Genomic DNA, 20691 nt, shown 5'->3' with positions numbered 1-20691 from the left:
AAAGGAGACTTGGTAGGCTTTTACTAAAGGCAAACATGGTAAGTACACATCAGTGAACTAGAAGAGATGATTAAATGTTAATTGATATGATTAAAATACATTTTTAGGATGCTAGACTATAAACCTTATAAGGGAAGGGACCATATCTGTTTTGTTTCCCAACATATCTCAAATCTCCTGGCAAGAAATAGCCACTTAAAAAAAAAAATGCAGTCGGGCACAGTGGCTCTCACCTGTAATCCTGGCACTTTGGGAGGCCAAGGTGGGTAGATCACAAGGTCAGGAGTTCAAGACCAGCCTGGCCAACATGGTGAAACCCCATCTCTACTAATAATACAAAAATTAGCCAGGCATGGTGCACATGCCTGTAGTACCAGCTCCTCGGGAGGCTGAGACAGGAGAATTACTCGAACCTGTGGGGAGAGGTTGCAGTGAACTAAGATTGCACCATTGGACTCCAGCCTGGGCGACAGAGCAAGACTCTGCCTCAAAAAAAAAAAAAAAAAGAAAAAGCATTAAGGATATTAAGTATAGAGTTCAATTTTTGCATTTCTCATACTGTATGTAGATAAGGCAATTCCAAGTGATTTTACTGTTTCTCGATGAATCAGACTTCTGGATATGAACATTTTACCATATTTTCACATACATTATCTCGTTTGAGCCTTATAACATCCCTGAGAAGTTAAAACAGAAATTACTATCCATTTCACAGATGAGGAAAAAAATTCCAAAAAATAAGTGATCACTTAGCTAAATGATGGTTTAAAGTTCACATTCTCTGACTCAAAATTCCAGAACATTTTCTTACTTCAGGAAGAATATATTTATAAAACCCATTTGATAGTGGTTAATTAGGGGGTTACTGTCAGGTTTTCAATTTGAGCATCAACTTAAAACTAAATTACATGCAATGAACACAACATTCCTAATTTCATGCTGCAAATGTTTTTCTTCAAGAGTGAACATTCTTGGAGTTCTAGAAGGATTTGACTTGTGGTTGCAACTGCCTTTTCTTAAAGTAAATAATGTTGATTCAAGAGGTAAGGGGAAAGAAACCATTTTCTAGAAATAGCAACTCTGTTAATTTGATGCTTTTACCATTTTCTAGTTAGGAATATTATAATTTAAAAGTTATGGATACACTGATTATAGTACAAGGATTCTCAATTTTATTTTGCTTAAGAATCACGGGGAGGCAGGTAGTGTTGCTAACAATACAGATTCCCAGGCCCCATACCCAAAAATGTAATTCAGTAAGAGCCAAAATACTAACATTTAAAGAATGCTAGGTGTCATGGAACACTGAGAATCACTGGTATTGTGTATCTGACATTCGGCATGTACAAAATATTTATTTTACCAAAAATATATTTTAGCATTGTAGTCATATTTTAAAATCACTTCTATAGCCTTCTAAAATTTCAAATTAAGAGATTTTGCCTCTTAAAAATATTAACTAATTTCCAGCATGTTAGTAGAAATCTTGCCACCTATGTTTATAATCATGCTCTGAGGTTAAAAACTACAAGGTAATTTACTGTAGTAATCAGTCTCAAATCCCTTGGGGCGTAAGTTCTTATTAGCATTTATATGTTAGGGAATTTATAGACAGCTTCTTACCAGTGACCTGTCCCTTTTGGGCCTTTTGATTTTCCTATTTGAAAATCCACTACGGTTCCAAACGAGTAGCTCTCACACCACTTCAAATACATGGCAACCTGGTAACTATTCAAATGCACCTGTATAACACATAAATGTAAAACAACCATCTCTACTTTGGATGGGTTAGAAATGTGTCAAGGGTCCTAACTCAGGGGCAAATTTCGAACTTGAACCCACACTTTCCGCCTCCTACAGTTTACATCTTTTTGTTGAGAAGAAACCCTTCAGGGTGAGTTTTTAAGAGAAACCTTCCCGTTTTACATATGTAGAAACTGAGCCCAAAGAAACAAAATTATTTGTCCAAGGTCATGCCCACTATCAGTAGCCAAGTCAGAGAGGAACCCCTTGGTTCCAATTTAATAGCCAAACCAGTTGCATATTACTTTAAAACAAAAATTCCCTAACTGCATCGCTTCACCCCCTCTCGATTTTTGAATAAAGTTGTTTATTCAAAACGGCCCTTCCCCAAGGTGGTGCTTTTACGCCTTCGGGTAGTAAAACCCTGCATAACCTGTTACTGAAAAACACGAGGAGGCCACGTCTAACGCGGTGACTTTCACAGGCCTTTTTCTTTGGCCAAAATTTTCTCGGAAAGGCTGTTAATCCTACATTCCGCTGGGGGAGGAGCGACGAGGGAGGAGGGAGGTCACCGGGAGCTGACATGTCCTTACATGTACTTGCGCGTGCCCGGGACGCAGCCTGCGGGGCCGAGGAAACCAACGAAGGATATATTAGGGCGAGAGCGAAGGAAGGGGGCGGGAGAAAAACACGGTAGTGGGAAATCCCTATGCACTGGATACGCCAACCCCTCGCAAAGCTAAGAGCCGTGCGTGAACAAATCTCATTAAATGGCCCCGCGCAGACACTGCAGCAGCAGGGAGGAGGGAGCACGGCGGCTCGCGCGGCACGTTCGGGAAGGGGGAGCGCCAGGGCGGCCCTTTTATAGGCCGAAGCCCGCGCCCGCGCGCCCCCACCTTTCGCACCGCCCCCGGGCCACGCGCGGAGCCGCGGCGTTACCTGAGAAGGGCCGGCTGCCTCCGCACCCGGCCCCTCCCGTTCAGCCGCCCGCCCGCCAGCCCGCCCTTCCCTCCCGCGAGGCCGCAGCGGCACGAGATCTGCGCCTCGCCTCCCTCCTCCCGCGGGCGGATTTTCTTACCTTGTGAAAAACCGTCTCCGCGGCTGCCCCCGCCTCCTCTGCTGGATGTGAAATGGCGGTCGGCTAGGCAATTGTGAGCACCGCAGCTCCTGCCAATCCCGCATAGCCGCCAAAACGGCCCCGAACACTGGCGCACCCCTCCCGCAAGCCCCTCGAAGCCCATCCATGAGATCGGTGCTCTGCCGCCCCTTCCGCTGCCCCTCACCCAGGTGACCGTGCCCGCCGGCCGAGTCATCGATCCCGCGCGGGCCCTGTCGGCCGCCGGCCGCCTCCCTCACTGCGTGCCCCGGGGGCGGGGGAGAAAGCACCTTCTCGGCCCCCGCCCTCCGTGTTCCGCCCGGGCGCCCGCCCGCTCCCTTCCTTTCCCGCCGAGCCCCCTCCCCCGCACTACTCGCAGCCCTCCCTTCGCCACACACACCCCCCTTTCCCCTCCCCCAGTGGTTGCGTCCGTGACATCATCATCATGGCAACAAGAGCTGCAGCCTGGGACCGAGGAGCCCGTGTGATTCCCGGCGGCCGCAGCAGTGGCGGCAGCACCAGCACCGACGAAAGCTCGAGGGCTTCTCTCCTGCGGCCTCTTGCCGGGTGCTCCTGAGGAGGCGGCGGCAGCAGCGCCTACACCGCCCCGCCCGCCGCCGCTCCTCGAGGTGTCTGTGTGTGAGGGGAGGGGGCCGAGCCGAGAAGGGGAGGGGGCGCCGCCGCTGCGGAGGGAGCCGCCGCCGCTGCTGCTGCCGCTGCCGGGTCGCCAGTGAAGGGAGGCAGTGGCGGCGGCGGCTAACATGTTTTCAGTGAGGATAGTGACTGCAGACTACTACATGGCCAGCCCGCTGCAGGGGCTGGATACCTGCCAATCTCCCCTCACCCAGGCCCCTGTCAAGAAGGTGCCGGTGGTGCGAATCTTCGGAGCGACCCCGGCAGGTAAGCGGGCGCGGGGCGGGAGCGGGAGTCGGCGGGGCGCCGGGGCCGCCCTCCCCGCCGCGCACACGCGCGCACGCCGCCGGCGCCGGCCGTCTCCGTGGATCGCTGCCGCGTCTTCCCTCTCCTACGCCCTCCTCGCCTTTTCTCTCGCGCGTGACAAGAGGCGCAAAAATGTGGGTCCGCGCGAGCGCTGCGCGGCGCCCCCACCCCCGGGCAGGGAGGCGGCGAGCGCCGAGTGTTTACACGGCGTGTGGCGGCCGGGAGCGGGAGCCGCACTCCAGGGCGCGAGCCGGGGGAGCGAAAGCCGCGAGCGCCCCGGACGGCGGGCCAGGTGGCCGCGCCATGCCCATCGGTGGACGGGTTCGTAGGGTCCGCTCTGAGGTCGGTCGCTAGTGGGACCCCGGGCATCCCTTGTGTCCCTGAAGTGCCGCTTTCTGGAAACGGGGAAGTGTCAGCCTTGTTGTCAGTCGCTCCCCATGGCCTCTTTTCACCCTCGCTCTCCTCTGCCCCTTCCGGAGATGCAGTGGGCCGAAGAGAGTGGCGCCTGGGGCCAGATAATCTTTCTCACTGGGGTGACCGTGTGACTCTGCTGTGAGTGCAGGTCTGATTCCTTAGAGTTTAGTGCCAGAGCGTCTGGGGACAGGGCAGCATCCTCAGGTGCAATGCTTTCAGGAAATGTTCATCCATGAAAGTAGGAAATGCGTGTTTATGTTGCCCAACGTAAAATATCACACTTAACGGGGTGAATTTATTAGGAACCACAGCCCGACTCAGCAGCACAGACATTTTGAAAGGCTCCTAGACTGGGCTGTAGGCTTGCGTTTTAAGTACAGGTATATTTTTTAAACACAACTATGTTGAAGCAGGGGTGAGAAGGGGAGAGACAGCAGTGCAGAAGGTACGTTCTCAAAAACTCTTGGGGTTTATGATAATATAAAAAAGATAGAGGCCCAATTTACTAGGTGTTTTAAAATGGTTTTGCTTTTTTGTATGCTTTGAACTGCTTCCATGAAATAATGGAGTTCTAGGAAATAATGCCTCCTAGGAAAGGATGCTCTTCCCTCTAGCTATGAATTGCCCTATGGGATTTTAGATAGCATTTCCCACTTGATGCTCCTTGCCCTCATCACCATTCATCTTGTTACTACAGTCAGTTTCTGTGGACTACCAAGATAATAGCGCTTTCCCAAACACAAGCACTCATTCTAAGCTGTTATCTTTTAATGTGAATTCTCTTTGTTAAAATGTCAATGTCGTGAGATTTGGTAGCATATTCCTTTTTAAACTAGTGAATATGATTTTGATATGAACCTTGAAAGATGGGGAATTTGAGTGCTTTTAACGTGTTGAAAGTGTAACACTTGAAACTTTGGAGGCTGGGAAATCGAGGAGATGAAGTGTTCTATAAAATAGGTTTTCTGCCCTTTTAGATGTAGTGGTGCTGTCTTTGTTTCCAATTGGAATTTCACTGTAATGCTCTGTTCTCACTTCAGATGCAGAGGAAGGATAAGATAGTGAAGTTGATATGGCTCTGTTCAGCCAGATTTCCGAATCATAAAGGGACATGCTAGTAGGATATACTGTGGCATTTCTGTGTATTACAGCTTGTATTGTTTGAATTACTTTTCCACACATAATTTTTTCTCCTCCACACAAGTCATTAAATATGTTTACCTGAGAGATAGTCAAGCTTTGTTTCATAGGAAAGTTTCGTTTGTGGAAATAAATGAGTTTCACTATAAGCTAACTAATTCTATAACGTGAGAAATTGCTCCTTAAAAATATAGAATATTATATGCTTTTGTTTTTCTGAATATTTTTAAAAAGACACATTAACTGTTTCCTATTTCATCCTTCATGGGCATCCCACAATAGATTACCAGCCCCTTATTAAAAAAAAAAAAAAAAAAAAAAAAAAACCCATAAAAACCAAAGACTAAAAACCCCCACTGTGTGGTTTTTTTTTTTTTTTTTTTTGGTATATACTTTGAAATTTATATTTTAAATGAATTAAAAAGTGACACTTTTTATATGTACATTGAAAGACATAAAACTTGATACAGAGAAAGTCAAATTTTAAATTAAGGATTATCAAATTGAATTTGCTATATAGTTCACAGTTTGCAACAAAAATGTTTGTTTCAACAAGAAAAAATTTGAAGTCATTGGCATACATTTAGAGTTTACACTTTTCATAAACCAAGCCAGCATTTTTATTAGTACGTCAGAAACTCCCAGTGAGATTAATATTAATTAAACATAATCAAAAACTGCAGAATTATCTGCTTTTGAATTATCTCCCCACGGAAAACTAGTCCAATAAAATAAAACGTGAAAATTATTAATATTAAAAGAGAGGCCAGTCTGACTTAGTAAAACTGAATGCTAGAATTTTTAATGAAGACAGATATGTTTAAAAGTAAAGATGTAAACATAATGCAAAGATATGAACGTAGTTTATATTATATCCTTATAGTTTATATCTTTACTAACAAGTAAAATAAGGTAATAAAAACATGTAACACATGATAAACCTATGCTACATAAAATACCATAAACGTACTTTTTTCATATATAGGAATTATTTTGGGAGGTCCTTAATGCTTTACCTTGGTTTGGAGAGAAAATGTTTTAAAATTGAGTTTGCCTTACAAATGAGATCCTGAAAAATGGCAACCAAAGATATTTTTTCTCAAATGAAGTGGCCATTTCAAAATTATATTACAAATTCTGAACTGATTGGATTAATACCCTTTTACTAGTTTAGTTTTTCCATTATTGCATGAAAAGCATTTTTCTGCTTTAGAAAACAGTCCAGTTGACTTTTGATTGTTCTGTGTTTTGAGGACGTATCTTGAGTAATTTAAGAAATAAAGTGTTTTGGGTTTAAAAACTCCCATGTCTTAAGTTGGTGAAATTTGAAAAGGTATTTTTAAAAAGAGGGATATTCAGGGCTGGGTGCTGTGGCTCATGCCACTAATCCCAACACTTTGGAAGGCAGAGGGAGGAGGATCCCTTGAACCCAGGAGTGGGAGACCAGCCTGGGCAACATAGTCTCTACAAAACGAACAGACAAAGAAACAAAAATTGGCTGGGCGTGGTGGTGTGCACCTGTAGTACTAGCTATTTGGGAAGCTGAGACAGGAGAATTGCTTGAGCCCAGAAGGTTGAGGCTGCAATGAACCAAGATCCCGCCCCCGCACTCCAGCCTGGGCAACAGAGCCAGACCCTGCCTTTAAAAAAAAAAAAAAAAAAAAAAAGTGGGATATTCAGATTTGAATGGTAAATCCTGAGTGATTTAATCCCTTGCCAACTGAGGATATTGATTCCTAAGGGAATCATGTAAAGTTTCTTCATCTGAGTTATGGAATTTTTTAAAAAACAAAAGCAAACTTCCTCTCCATTTCTTTAACTAGTTTTTTAAATGTCTTGAACATTATTTTGACATAATCAAATTGAGCAATATCATTTACAGAAGAAATTGTTAACTTTTTCTTTTATAACAACATTTTGGTAACGTATTAATGGAGGGATGAAAGGTTATGAATAAAGTATAGGACAATGTTTTTTCATTTAGATTTGAATATAGGTGTGACCACTTAGAGAATTCACTACAGATAAAATCATCAGGCTTCATTTGAGGATTCGACTTAGGTAGACTTGGGAAGCTGTCCATTTTCCACATCTCTACTCTTGCTTAGTTGCTTGATGTAACTCACTTCATGCGGAGTTTAGACAGCTCTCACAGTTTCCTCAGCACCAGGTTAAACAGAACTATCCTTTCAAAGAGCTTCCCTGCTGAGATGCAGAGTAGGAGTAAATAGAAGAATGGGAGATGTTCACAAAGCAAGTAATTAAACAAAGTAGGCCAGACAGACTATAGAGGGAGCTGCTTGTCTTTAAGATTACTCTAAGGAACTCTGCCACTTCCTCTAGCTTAGAGAAGATTTTGATAGATCATTCTAGATGCTGTTAGCCATGAAATCAAACTTTTCAACATAAGAAATTGATAATTCTGAAATGCTATGTAAGTTTACGTAGATGCTTATTCAAATTATAAATATATTCTCATTGTTTATATTTTATAAAGTTAAATATAAGAAACTACCAGAATAACCTTTTTTTTTTTTTTTTTGGTAAATTGGAGTTACATTTGCAATAAGAATAATTTAAAAAACTAGCGTGTATCAACAACTCAGGTTCAAAAATTTCTGTACTAGAATCTGCTTTGTTCATACTTTGTTTTTTACTAAGTTATTTAAAAATATTTTAAGATCGTATAACACCTATTTGATTACAATTATTGGAGAAATTTTCAGGAACACTATGGAGATTTGATGACTCATCACAAACAAATTGGTCACTTTTTTTAGCGTGTATTTGAAGCCCTGAGTAGCAAGTTATTTTAGCTTTAAGTGCCTTAAGAACAGCTTTACCCTCCAGAAGCTCACAGTGTAGTAGAGATGATGGGCATGTAAACTTAAGTCAAATGCAGTATGACTGGACTATAGAAATGTGTGTAAGACAGAGCAAGGATTCAGTGGGAGACACATTCTATATCCAGGCAAAAAGGGGAGTCAGGGAAGACTTCGTGAAGGAAATACGGATTAGTCATGTTAAAGGAATTTTTAAGGAACTTAAAATTTCAGATAGAGGAACAGCTACAAGGTAATTGAGAGATTAAGAAAACTGCTCTTTGCAGGGCGGTTTGGCAATGTGTATTAGAATCCTTGAAATGTTCTTTTTTGACCCAATAATTATAGTTTTAGGGATTTTAATCTATGAACATAAATCTTTTGGCAAATCTGATTGTCTTTTGAATCCATCTGCTTCTTTTCATAATCATCACCACCCTAAACTACTAGCATTTTTGGTCAAGTTTAGTACAGTAGCCTCCTAATCTTGGTTTATCCCAATCTACTTTTTCCCCTTCTGATCTGTTTCCTGTAATCAGAGGGATCTTTTAAAAATGCAAACCTGATTACATCACCCTACTGTTTGATATGCTTCAGTAACTTTCCATTGCATTCAGGATATGGACAAAACTCTGTGTCTTATATGGTGGCATCTACCTGTCTTACAAGGTCTTGCATAGTCTGGCCATTACCTTTCTGTCTAGTCATGACTTGAGCCATGTTCTTGACTTACTCTTTTTGTTCCAGCCATGTTGGCCTTATCTCAGTCCCTTGTTCTTGCCATGCTCCTTCCCACAGTGAGGGCTTGGTACCTGCCGTTGCCCCTGCCTAGAATGTTTTTACTTGTCTTTCACCTAAACTTCGGTTTATCTTTCCTCAGGGAAGCCTTCCCTATCATAGACTCTCAAAGCACCATGAACTCTTCTCATAGCACTTGCTGTCATTGTAATTTTATGTCTTAGAGATTAACATGTTTTTCCAAATAGATTGTAAGCTCCAGAAATCCTGATAATGTGTTTCTTTTTCCTCACCATTATAGAGTTAATGTTTACCACAGTGCTTGAAACTCATCTATTAATTCTTGCAACTCATTTGTTGCAATGATTAATAAATAGATGATAATCATCACAGAGAACAACTCTAAATGTTCAACAATTGGTAAATGGTTACATAAACTGGGTATATTCATTTGGGAGGACGTGTTTAAGACATGTTTTAGAAGTATGTGTAATAACATGGGAAAGTGCTGTCATTGTATTATGTGAAAAAAATTAGTTTACAAAATAGTCACTTATTAAAAGTGTGGAAAAAGATACACCAAAGTATAAAAGTTGGTTATCTCTGGAAGGTATGTTTTATATTTTCAGATTTTTTACAGAGAACATGTACTGATTTTATAATTTTAAAAAATCCATGTGCAAAATTAAGGAAAAATTGGTTTTCTAGATATGGTTCCAGAAATGTAGTAAGAGACATGAGATTCGTAATGGTCTCCAAAACATGTGTCAACCAAAATGTATGATTGCATGATGATTATATTGAACTTAATTATATAAATTGCATTTAGGAACTGCAAAATGATTCATATATTAAAGCAAGCCAGTAATTTCTGGTTTTATTATTCTTACTTGTATGTAAAGTACTTTTAATTTTAAAATGTTTTGAAAAGTAACATGGTTTTGGCACATGACAGCACTAAAACAGAGTAAAGACTAGAATTAACTCAAATATATATGAGAACTTAATACAGGTTGAGCATCCCTTATCCAAAACTCCATAATCTGAAATCCTTCAAAATCTGAAATGTTTTGAGCACCAACAGGATGCCACAAGTAGAAAATTCCACACCTGACCTTGTTGTGATGGGGGGTCGCAGTCAAAACTTTGTTTCAGGCTGGATGCAGTGGCTCATGTCTGTAATCTCAATACTTTGGGAGGCTAAGGTAGGAGGATTGCTTGAGCCCAGGAATTCGAGACCAGCCTAGGCAACATGGAAAGACCCTATCTCTACAAAAAAATACAAAAATTAGCCAGGCAGGGTGGTACACGTTTGTGGTTCCAGGAGGCTGAGGCAGGAGGATCGCTTGAGCCCGGGAGGTGAAGTCTGCAGTGAGTCATGATTGTACGACTGCATTCTAGCCTGGGTGACAGAGCAAGTTCCTGTTTCAAAAACAACCAAAACAACTTTGTTTCATGTGTAACATTATTTAAAATTATATAAAATTACATTCAGGTTTGGTCCCATCCTCAGGATATCTCATGTATTTGCAAATATTCTAAAATCTGAAAAAATCTGAAACACTTCTGGTCCCAAGCATTTTAGATAAGAGATATTCAACTTGTATATGAAAATGGATCCCACCTTCATTTATGAGTAGGGAAAAGAATAATTATTTAATAAACAGTGTTGGGATAGCCAGTTAGTCATCTGGAAAAATAATGTTGGCTTCCAGAGGAGTTAAAGATTTAAATATGAAACAACGAAACAAAAAATGTAGGGCAATTATTTTTTACATAATCCAGGATTGGTGAAGTCCTTTAATAGCATACTAGATTGCTGGATTTTAGGACATAAAAATAAAATTCTGTATAGGGGAAAAAATCAAACAAAGAGAAACAGACTAGTAAAACTTATTTGTAGACTTCACAAAGGGCTAAGTTCCTCTTAATACAAAGAACTAGAAAATAATCCAGTAGAAAAATTAGCAAAGAGAATTCATATGAAAAGATGTATAATTTTATTTATAATATAATAAAGATGTAAATTAAAGCTTCAACATACTCTTTGTCACCTATCAAATGAGCAAAAGTTATGTATAGTGTAACTCGGGAAGGGTGAGACGAAGAGAAAATGGTCAGCCTCATACATTGCTGGTGGGATTATAAAGTGTTCATATTCTATAGAAAGCAGTTTGAAAATGGTTTCCAAAATTTAAAACACAGATATATTTTGTTCTAGTAATTCCATTATAGGATTTTATTCTCTAGAAGATTTTGCATATATGTCAAATAAATATGTAAGAATATTTGTGGCAGCATTATTTGTTACTGCAAAAGATTGGAACCAAGCTAAACATATATCAGTAGGGAAGTAGTTGGGTGAATTATGGTATATGTATTCTACAAAATACTAGTCAGCCGTTAAAAGTAATGAGAGAATATTATGTGTACTGCTGTGGTGCCATGTCTAAGATACGAGGAAAAAAAGCAAGAGGCATGACTGCGTGGGCAGTTTGCTGCCATTATTGTGGTTAAAATATGTATTTTTTGTATACTATATATGCCTATGTATTAGAATAAAATTCTTTATTATAATAAAATCCATATATATATATATATATATGGGCAGATATAGAATGTAATGTGCATGGGAGGATACGGGAGAGTCTGATGACAGTAGTTGCCTCCAGTGTGTAGAAGTGGTTGCCTAGAGGACAAAGGTGGACTAACTTTTTAAGTACACAGTTTGGTAATTTTTCAGTATTTTAAAATCACGTGCATGTAATACTATTCAAAGTTAATATTTTTAAGCTATGTTTTGCTTACAGGAATTGGTAAGAAATTAAAAATAAAAGACCATAATAGTTGTTACAAACGAATGATTACTGCAATACTGTTTTTAACTTTAGGTATTGTTAGAAATCTTCTAATTCAAAGTTTTCAGTTGCTGTTACATGGCTCACAGAAGGGTAGTCCTAGTGGAATGGGGGCTGAAGGAAGGCATTGGGGTTCCTGTGAACAGATAGCATGGTGAGTGACAACCAGCAGTTACTGCTCCTTTTGATATTTTAAGTGCATTAAATGAGGTGTGCCTTACTACTTGGAATCTACTTCAGCAGCCAGCCACAGTGTACAGCTGCCTCTTGTGGGAAAGGGATCATGGAATTGTTACTGGAGTTTGTATTCACGGTGCCAAAGGAACATGCCACCTACCACAAGGTGCAACCCACTTACAGTGAGAGGACAAGGAAGCAGGGAGGGTGTCCCTGGTGGCCCAGCGCCAGGCCTCACTATCTGTATTCACCTGTATTGGATGCTGCTCATCATATGCGTTTGATGTGCTCTGCAAGGTGACTGCCTAATAGTGCATGTATGTCAGAAATAAAGCATGATTTTAATTTTGAAATATTCTTGATGGGAAAAAGTTTGGTTTTGAAATGCATATTAAAATTTTCAGCATTACATATGTCAAAAAATATCTACCATAATACTTTAAATTTTATCTTCTGTACTTAGAAAATATAATTTTTTTCACCAGGCACTATGTAAATGCCTCCAGATGCCCTCCTGTTGTCGCAGTGTGCTAAAAAATTTTTTGCTAACAAGTTTTATTTGCAGTGTTAAAAGGGGTGAGAAACATCATTCTAGTCAAATGTACTCGTTTTACATAAAGAAAACAAGTCTACATAGCAGGCTTAGGGATTTGTCCAGTGTCCTAGTGTTGGTTGGTGTGAGGCTGGATTTGAAAATGGGGGATCTTGGATCTTGACTCTTCAGCTCTCATCTCCTCACACTGACCTCCTCTCCCCGCAAAACATGAGGGAATGTTGGAGGAAGGCATTGATAATAATTGAAAGACAAAAATACAGAACCTCAGAGGAATTATTAAAAGAACTGCACATATGTAGTTCAGAAATCTTTGAGACCCTACGGTGTCTAATAGTGCTTAGAATCTTCTTATATAATAATATGTAATATATATTATTATATATAATAATATTAATCTATAATCTAGAATAGATTATGGTAGGATTTGTTTTATGATGATTTGGCTGCATCTTTAAGAAAACAAGATTACAGCAAAAGGAGTTTAGGGCAAACATAAACAAAAATTGATACTAAAATTGTATGTATGCAATTTCCAAAAAAGGAAGGAGGGAATATATGAAACCTTTCAAGTTCCTCTGGTGCTATAATTAAATATTCTCTCATCTTGATTTTGATTGGATTAGAATTCACTGAATTAAAGATAATCTAGGGCTGGGCACCTATAATCCCAGCACTTTGGGAGGCAGAGGCAGGAAGATTGCCTGAGCCCAGGAGTTTGAGACCAGTCTGGGCAACATGGCAAGACCCTATCTCTTTAAGAAAAAAAAAAAAAGAAAAGATAATCTAAGTGAAAAATGATTCAAGTTTAAATAGGTTGGGTTAAAGTAGGTTTTAGAGGATATTGTCATTGGCGCTGGATATTTCAAAGAAATATAACTTACTTATAAAGTGAGAAATGGGCTGTGGTATGGGGTATGTCACTTTGGTATCTTGCTGCCATTTTAACATCATAGTGATAATAAGAGGAAATAATGGGAGTTAAGGAACAGTGAACTTTGGGTGAAATTGTGTTAACTTGTAATTTCCATGTAAATACAGATAAGGCAGGAATGAGTGTCTTAGGCAATTAGAAAGAACTCTGTCTACTGTCCAAACATAAGTATTATAAGTAAAAGTAAGTAAAAGTAAGACCCTCTTAATGACAGCCTATTTAACCTTTTTAGTGTTTTTGTTTGGGGTGTGTGTGTGTGTTCTGTCATTTCTTCTAAGTTTTCCAGATGATCTTGTGTTTCTTCCAGCTCTCTGTAGGTTTTTAAATATTTCATTTTATAAATGAAAAATACTTTGTTGCTTAATTAGGATTGGTAAACTGGACTGTTTTCTGTAGCAGAAATTGAATACACGCCTAGCAAAGTAAATTCTGAGAAAAATGAGTAGTAATTGTCAATGGAAAATTTCGTGGTTTTTTTTTTTTTTTTTTTTTTTTTGGCCAATTCTGTTTTCTTTTTGGATGATAGTTTTGGGAAATACTAAGAATTTGAGCTCAATTTACTTTGGGGCAGTTATTTAATTTTCTTTGGGTTCAAAGATCATTACTATATAAACAATTCAAATAGTAAAAGAAAGTGTGTTACCTCAAAAATGCCTTGTGTAACATATAACAGTTCACAAGATTTCTATTTTTCTTCCATTTATTACAATTACCAAGGAAGTATAACAAGAATTAAAATAAATATATTGTTTTGCATATATATTTTTATACTTCGAAGTAATTTATATACTAAATTAGGTTTTGTTTGAGATGGTGAAATGAAAGACTTTGTAAATAAGAATACATGTTGATATGTGAAAAATGTACAGTTAAAACATGTTGGCATACTCCTAGTTTCTCAGAACAAGAAAATGACTAATCTAAATTTCATTTCAGAATAAAACCCAAGACAAGCCACATAAAAGCAACTTAAAAATTAAACTGTCATCATATTATTTGTTTTAAAACTATGGAATAATATATCTGAGGAAGATTTCTCTCAAAATTGTTTTTCTCAATTTCAAGTAAGTAATTTATTTTGGTTAATATATTGGGGGTGAGGGGGGTGGGGGTGAGCCTTGGCATTGAAGTTGGTAAATCCTACTCATCCTTAAGTAACAACTTAAATATCAACCTCTAAAGTCTTCTGTGACTCCTTTGCCCATTCCCAAAGATTATCTCCTTGGTTTTCCAAGTCTTCGTCCCCTTCCACATTGCTGTTAAACGATCTATTACAATGAATATTGTGTTTGTCTCTAAGAATAGTCATGTGGCGCTATCTTCATGGGCCCCACCTCATACTTCTCAACCCCACTGCCTTCTGTTGCTGAGAGGTCCTGAGCAAGTTATTATACTTATGTTAGCATTAATTTCCTCCTCTGTAAAGTGAGTTTTAATAATTTCTACAGCACAGCGTTATTATGATTGAATAAGATAACCAGCAAATGTCTGGCATATATAGTAACATAAATGTTACTTATGTTACTTTACCTGTCTTATCTCCAGAATCTGCTACATTACCTCATATACTGAATGCTCTTTAAAATGTTTGAATTGAAATGAAAGATGGAATTTTTCCTCACATTGGGAGAAACTAAAACATCTGCACATTGTGGTGTGAGACTTTTTACATATCTACAGGTTAGGTAATTGCCTGTTTAAAAACACTTTTTAAAAATGTGGCTATATTTTATAAGTGGTCCATCAGGGCCTGAAAAGAACCTTATTTTCCAAAGCCATCAGTATTGCCTTAAAAAAAAAAAAAAAAAAGATTGAACATGTTGAAAGTACGTATGCTAGATGTCACAGTAAAAGTGACATTTCAATAGGATTTATTGCTCTCTTCTTGTGAATTTGTAACACACACAAAAATGGAAGCCTTTGTATTTTAAACCTACTTAGGATTGTGGAATGTGGACTAAATGATTTATTATTGCCCAGAGCTTCACCTCTCATCACCATGTATTTTCTACATACATTCCTAGGTTTTGTTTAATAACATTGTCTTTTAATTTTTTTTTTTTTTTTTTTTTTGAGATGAAGTCTCACTCTGTCACCCACGCTGGAGTGTAGAGGCGCAATCTCAGCTCCGTGCAACCTCCACTTCCCAAGTTCAAATGATTCTCCTGCCTCAGCCTCTCAAGTAGCTGGAATTACAGCCACGTGCCACCACATCTGGCTAATTTTTGTGTTTTTAGTAGAGATGAAATTTCACCATGTTGGTCAGGCTGGTTTCAAACTCCTGACCTCAGGTAATCTGCCCACCTCGGCCTCCCAAAGTTCTGGGATTACAGGCGTGAGCCATCACCACACCCCGGCATGTCTTTTAATTTTTAAATGAAGTCGTTAGAAAGGTATCCAGATTAATTATGATGTCTCACACCTTAGTTGATAATGCCTAATGTTTTGAAAATAGAAGTCATGTTATTATAGTTAAAAGACCTTAATTTTACATCATTTTACTAAAAGAGGTGGTAAACCATTTATTGAGTAAGGACTGTGTGCCCTGTTCTAAGCTATTTAGTTTTCACAACAGTTCTGTAAAATAGAACTGTTATCCCCATTTTACAGTTGAGGAAATGAGGCATAGAGAGGTTAATTTGCCTAAAGTGTTGTAGCGTAATGTTTACCTCATACCATATGAGGATTAAATGAGAAAATGTGTATTAGGCCATTACCCACTTAAACAGAAGAAAGAGTGAAGCAAAATCTGAGATGAGTGTCTTCTAACACTTCCAGAATTTGATAATAACCATTATTGAGATGTGACAGTGACCGTGAATATACTCTTATTCACATTCGTGTGTGTGTGTGTGTGTGTGTGTTATAGTAAACCCTGGTACTCTATTAACCCATTTTTTTTCTGACACAATATTAATGTCTCCTCTCAAATTCGTGCTCCCATTTGGACTGAATTAATGTATATGTGTTTACAAGGTGATAGTAGAATTTTAATATCAATCCGATATGCAATTTTTATAAGTTCAGTGTAATTAAATAGTATGTAGATATATTCTCATTGTGAAATATAGAAAGCAGAACAGGTAAGGGAAAAATCTTCTTTGACCACCTATTCCCCTCTCTACTTAGATCAGCTTTTGCTGTATGATAAACCTCCCCAAAACATAGTGCTGTGAAACAATAGGCATTTGTTAGCCTGATTCTGGGCTGGGCTCAGTTAAGCGATTCTGCTGCAGCTATGTCTGGCCTTGTTGATGTGGCCACAGTCAGCTGATGGGTCAGCTGGGAGCTGGTTGGTCTAGGATAGCTATGTCTGGATAATTCATACTGGTTGTTGGCTTGGGTGATGGGGGCCATGTGTCTCCAGCAGGCTAGGCATGGCTCTTTCACCTGGAGGCAGTAGTAAGGTTTATAGAAGTAACTAGTGATGGCAAACCTCATATATTTTCTGTTGTCCATAGGCCAAAGCAGATCAACATGGCCAATTCCACAGTAGGTATGGGAGGGGTTTCTTAACGGAGTGGAGTTAATTAGGGGGCCATTACTGCAACAATCTATTATCCAGCTGTTGCTGGCTAACTCATTTTTCAGGAAGCATGTGCCACCGTGGCATTGCTCCTTTCTTAAAGTAGTGATTATGTAAGCAATTTATTCAACAGTTCAGATAAATTTAGCTAATTCCTTATTCTTACTCGTTTTTATTCCGTTTTCATCATCCTTCACATTATTCTTAGTTTCATTCAACTCAACAAATATTTATTGAGCACCCATTAAGTGCACAATAAGGTATCAAGAGGTGAGCAGCAGATGGAGCAAGACTACTCTCTTAATCATCCGAGTTTTTTTTGTTTTGTTTTATTTTGTTGTTTGAAATGGAGTCTCCCTCTGTTGCCCAGGCTGGAGTACAATGGTGTGATCTTGGCTCACTGCACCCTCCACCTCCCGGGTTCAAGCTATTCTCCCACCTCAGCCTCCTGAGTGGCTGGGATTACAGGCATGCACCACACCACCCAGCTAATTTTTTGTATTTTTAGTAGAGATGGGGTTTTACCATATTGGCCAGGCTGGTTTTGAACTCCTGACCTCAAATGATTCACCCGCCTCAGCCTCCCAAAGTGCTGGGATTACAAGCATGAGCCACTACGCCTGACCAGTCATCCAAGTTTTTAAAAGTGGCCTACCTGTCTGCTTCATCATGTGAACAAAATTCTATAAAAGTAGAAAACTGTAACACTTTTTTGAATATGACCAACAGCCCACACCAGGCTAAATGTACCTTACTTGCTACATTTTTAAACATCTTACAAGGATTTCTTCAAATGAGAAAAACTAATACAGAGGTTGTTTTGATCTGTACTCCCACCAGCAATAGGAGACTTTTTCCATGTCTTCATCAAGATTATGTTCTCAAATGTTTTGATCATTGCCAATCTAATAGATATGAAATTGATCTCAGTGTAGTTTTAATTTGCATTCCTTTTATTATGAGTGAGATTGAGTGTTTTTTCAATGCTTGAGAGGCACTTATGGTATTTCCTTATCAGCGTACTGTTTATCTTTTACACATTTTCCTGTCGAGACTCTTGGTCTTTTCCTTACTGATTCCAAAGAGCCTTCATATATTAGGAAAGTTCATCTCCATCTGTAAATTGAGTTCCATGTTTTCCTCAGTTAGTTCTATGGTTGATAACTTTTTATTTAAGTAGTATCTTTTTTTTCATTTCATAAATAATCTTTATATCTGAATTAGGCTTTTAAATCACATTTTAATGAAGCTAGGTTTAAGTATTAGGCATGGGAATGGAAGGAAAAGATCCTGGCATTATCAGATCTTCTGCAGAGAACTTTATAAAACTCTTGATAGTTAAAATGAAAAACTTCAAAAGGATCCTGTCTTTGATTTATTTTTTTCCTCTTTTAGGTTTGATTTTATTATGACATCAGTCCTTTTGACCAGGCAGTTCAAGCAGTAAGATCATACCCTCTGGAGGGCTGTTTTTAGATGACGAGATTGTATAGGATAGATGGAAAATACTCTATGTCACTTAGAATAAATTGTTAATAATGTTGCTTTGAGTCTTGTTAATTTCATTTTGTGTGTGTGTGTGTTTGTGTGTGTGATGTGTATAAAACATACATAGATCATGGTAGTGGTTCTAGCAATGCTCTATGCTTACGTACAGTCTTCCCTCAGTATCCATCCCTTAGTATCTGGGGGATTCGTTGCAGGAACCCCTGAGGATACAAAAATCTACAGATGCTCAAATCCCTTATATAAAATGGTGTAGTATTTGCATAAAATAACCTAAGTATATTCTCCTGTATAGTACTTGAAATTTACACCTACTACATTGTAAATGCTGTGTGATAATTGTGATACTGTATTGTTTAAGGTAATAATGAGGAAAAAATGTTTGTGCGCATTCAGTACAGATGCAACTATTTCCCTGAATATTTTTGATCCGTGGTTGGTTGAATCCACAGATGTGGAACCCACAGATATGGAGGGCCAGCTATATAATTTTCAATCTGTTCAGCCAACCTTGACCTCATCAACCACATGTTAGGATGGCTAGATTAGAGTAGCCCTTAGCAGTGGACCACATAGAAGAAAAACATGCAGAATGTAGACTTTTTTGAGAATGCGGTAATGCTACCTACTGCCCAAATAATATCCTAGCTTTTTCTGAGATTGTGGGGAGCCAGGAAGAAGGTGGCAGAGGCATCTGTGACCTCTTGTGCCACATCTGACATTATGAAGTACTTTGACCTTTTCCCTCGACTTTTGTATAAAAAGATATTAGAAAACTGTGAGGCTGGACAGATAATCATGTTTTGAGTAATTTAATACAGTTTTAAACATTTTAAAGTTGTCAAACCCTTTCTTCTTATGTGATTTTACCCAGCAGCATCAAAAACAAATAGGAATCCTTAAGTGATTGGTGGGGCATGACAGAAAGCCAGTATTTTTAACCATGCTTTACATAGTTTCTAGTTTTTAAACGTTATTGAGGTATTCTTTAGCGTTTGCTTTATTGTTAACATCTTTATACATGTTTCACTGAAAATTGAAAGGAAGTTTTTCATTTAATACCAAATTATTGACTTACTGTTATTTTCTTGATTAATCCTTTTTAAACAATTTTAACATTTCTTTTTTCTAATTTTATTTTATTTTTTGAGACGGAGTCTCACTGTGTCTCCCAGGTTAGAGTGCTGTGGTGCGATCTCGACTCACTGCAACCTCCGTATTCTGGGTTCAGGCAGTTCTTGTGCTTCAGCCTCCCAAGTAGCTGGGACTACAGGCATGTGCCACCACACCTGTTTAATTTTTGTATGTTTCATGGAGATGGGGTTTCGCCATGTTGGCCAGGCTGGTCTTGAACTCCTGACCTCAGGTGATCAGCCCATCTCAGCCCCTCAAAGTACTGGGCTTAACAGGCATGAGCCACCTCGCCTGGCCCAATTTTAACATTTCCGAGGTTGTAATGTATCTCACAGTATGTTCATTTAATTTTCCCCCCTGAAAAGCTGATATTAAACTGATAGGATGTTTATAATCAGTGACTTCTTAGAGAAAACATGACATTTTAAAATTCCTGTATGTGCTTTTTTTAAAAAAAATCTAATCTAATGTGTCATGGAATGAGTTTGCTTCCCAAATAAACATTTGTCCTTCATTTTTGCCTTGCATCTGTAATTGTTTTAAATTTGTATATTTTGATGTGTTGTTTGGCACATCCAGCTTCATGACTGATAAGTCTTTTATCGCAGTGCTTTTCAAATTATTTGTGGTGAAGAATCAGGTTTTTTTTAACTCTGATACTTCATTATAATACATTAAAAAGGAATTACTGGAAAATGAAATAAATGAAATGAGAATAACTGACAAAATAGTAATACAGCCTCCATTTTTAAAAATTATTTTATTTAACAGTTATAAAATTTCCCTGTCAGACTGCTGTAAGAGTTTCTAAATGCTAAGTTTTGAGCTTTGTACATTGTCTTGTTGCATAGCTGTAGCAAACAGCTAGTTCATAGATGGCATTTGAGTAGCACTGTAGAGATCTTTTTAGTAATATAGAGAGACTAATTCATTTCTTCTTAAAATCTTTTTGTGCTGTGTCAAAATTATTATTCCTATTTCTTTTCAGTTTGACTGTTTCTATGATATATGGTATAAATCATTTTTCATCACTATTTTTAATCCTTTTATGTCACTTCAGTTTTAAACCCATCTCAAGATGTTTTAAAAGGGAGATTTTAAAGTTTTTTTT

At 38.7% G+C, this 20691-nt stretch overlaps 2 protein-coding genes across 10 annotated transcripts in view; one reads left to right on the top strand and one right to left on the bottom strand.

Annotated features, from left to right (window-relative positions):
• The window catches only part of LOC100427957 (uncharacterized), a 121151-nt gene extending 117378 nt beyond the window's left edge, over positions 1-3773 (bottom strand). For 4 of the 5 annotated variants that reach the window (XR_013416166.1, XR_013416167.1, XR_013416168.1 and 1 more), the window contains exon 1: positions 2822-3002. Coding sequence is in view for 1 of the 5 variants with exons in the window: in XM_077999289.1 (XP_077855415.1) it covers positions 2822-2988 (167 nt within the window). In the remaining 4 variants the exon portion in view is untranslated. Of the gene's footprint in view, positions 1-1623; positions 1743-2821 lie in introns of all 5 variants that reach the window. The other variant, XR_013416165.1, reaches the window with a different exon arrangement.
• Positions 3271-20691, top strand: part of REV3L (REV3 like, DNA directed polymerase zeta catalytic subunit) — a 189390-nt gene continuing 171969 nt past the window's right edge. For 3 of the 5 annotated variants that reach the window (XR_013416164.1, XM_015137570.3, XM_077999288.1), the window contains exon 1: positions 3271-3739. Coding sequence is in view for 1 of the 5 variants with exons in the window: in XM_015137570.3 (XP_014993056.3) it covers positions 3601-3739 (139 nt within the window). In the remaining 4 variants the exon portion in view is untranslated. Of the gene's footprint in view, positions 3740-14350; positions 14479-20691 lie in introns of all 5 variants that reach the window. The other 2 variants (XM_028847040.2, XM_077999287.1) reach the window with 1 other exon arrangement.

Source organism: Macaca mulatta, chromosome 4, assembly GCF_049350105.2.
Source record: "Macaca mulatta isolate MMU2019108-1 chromosome 4, T2T-MMU8v2.0, whole genome shotgun sequence".
Taxonomy (NCBI): Eukaryota; Metazoa; Chordata; class Mammalia; order Primates; family Cercopithecidae; genus Macaca; species Macaca mulatta.
Note: the sequence above shows the minus strand (reverse complement) of the source record. Positions and strands in the feature narration are given on the sequence as shown.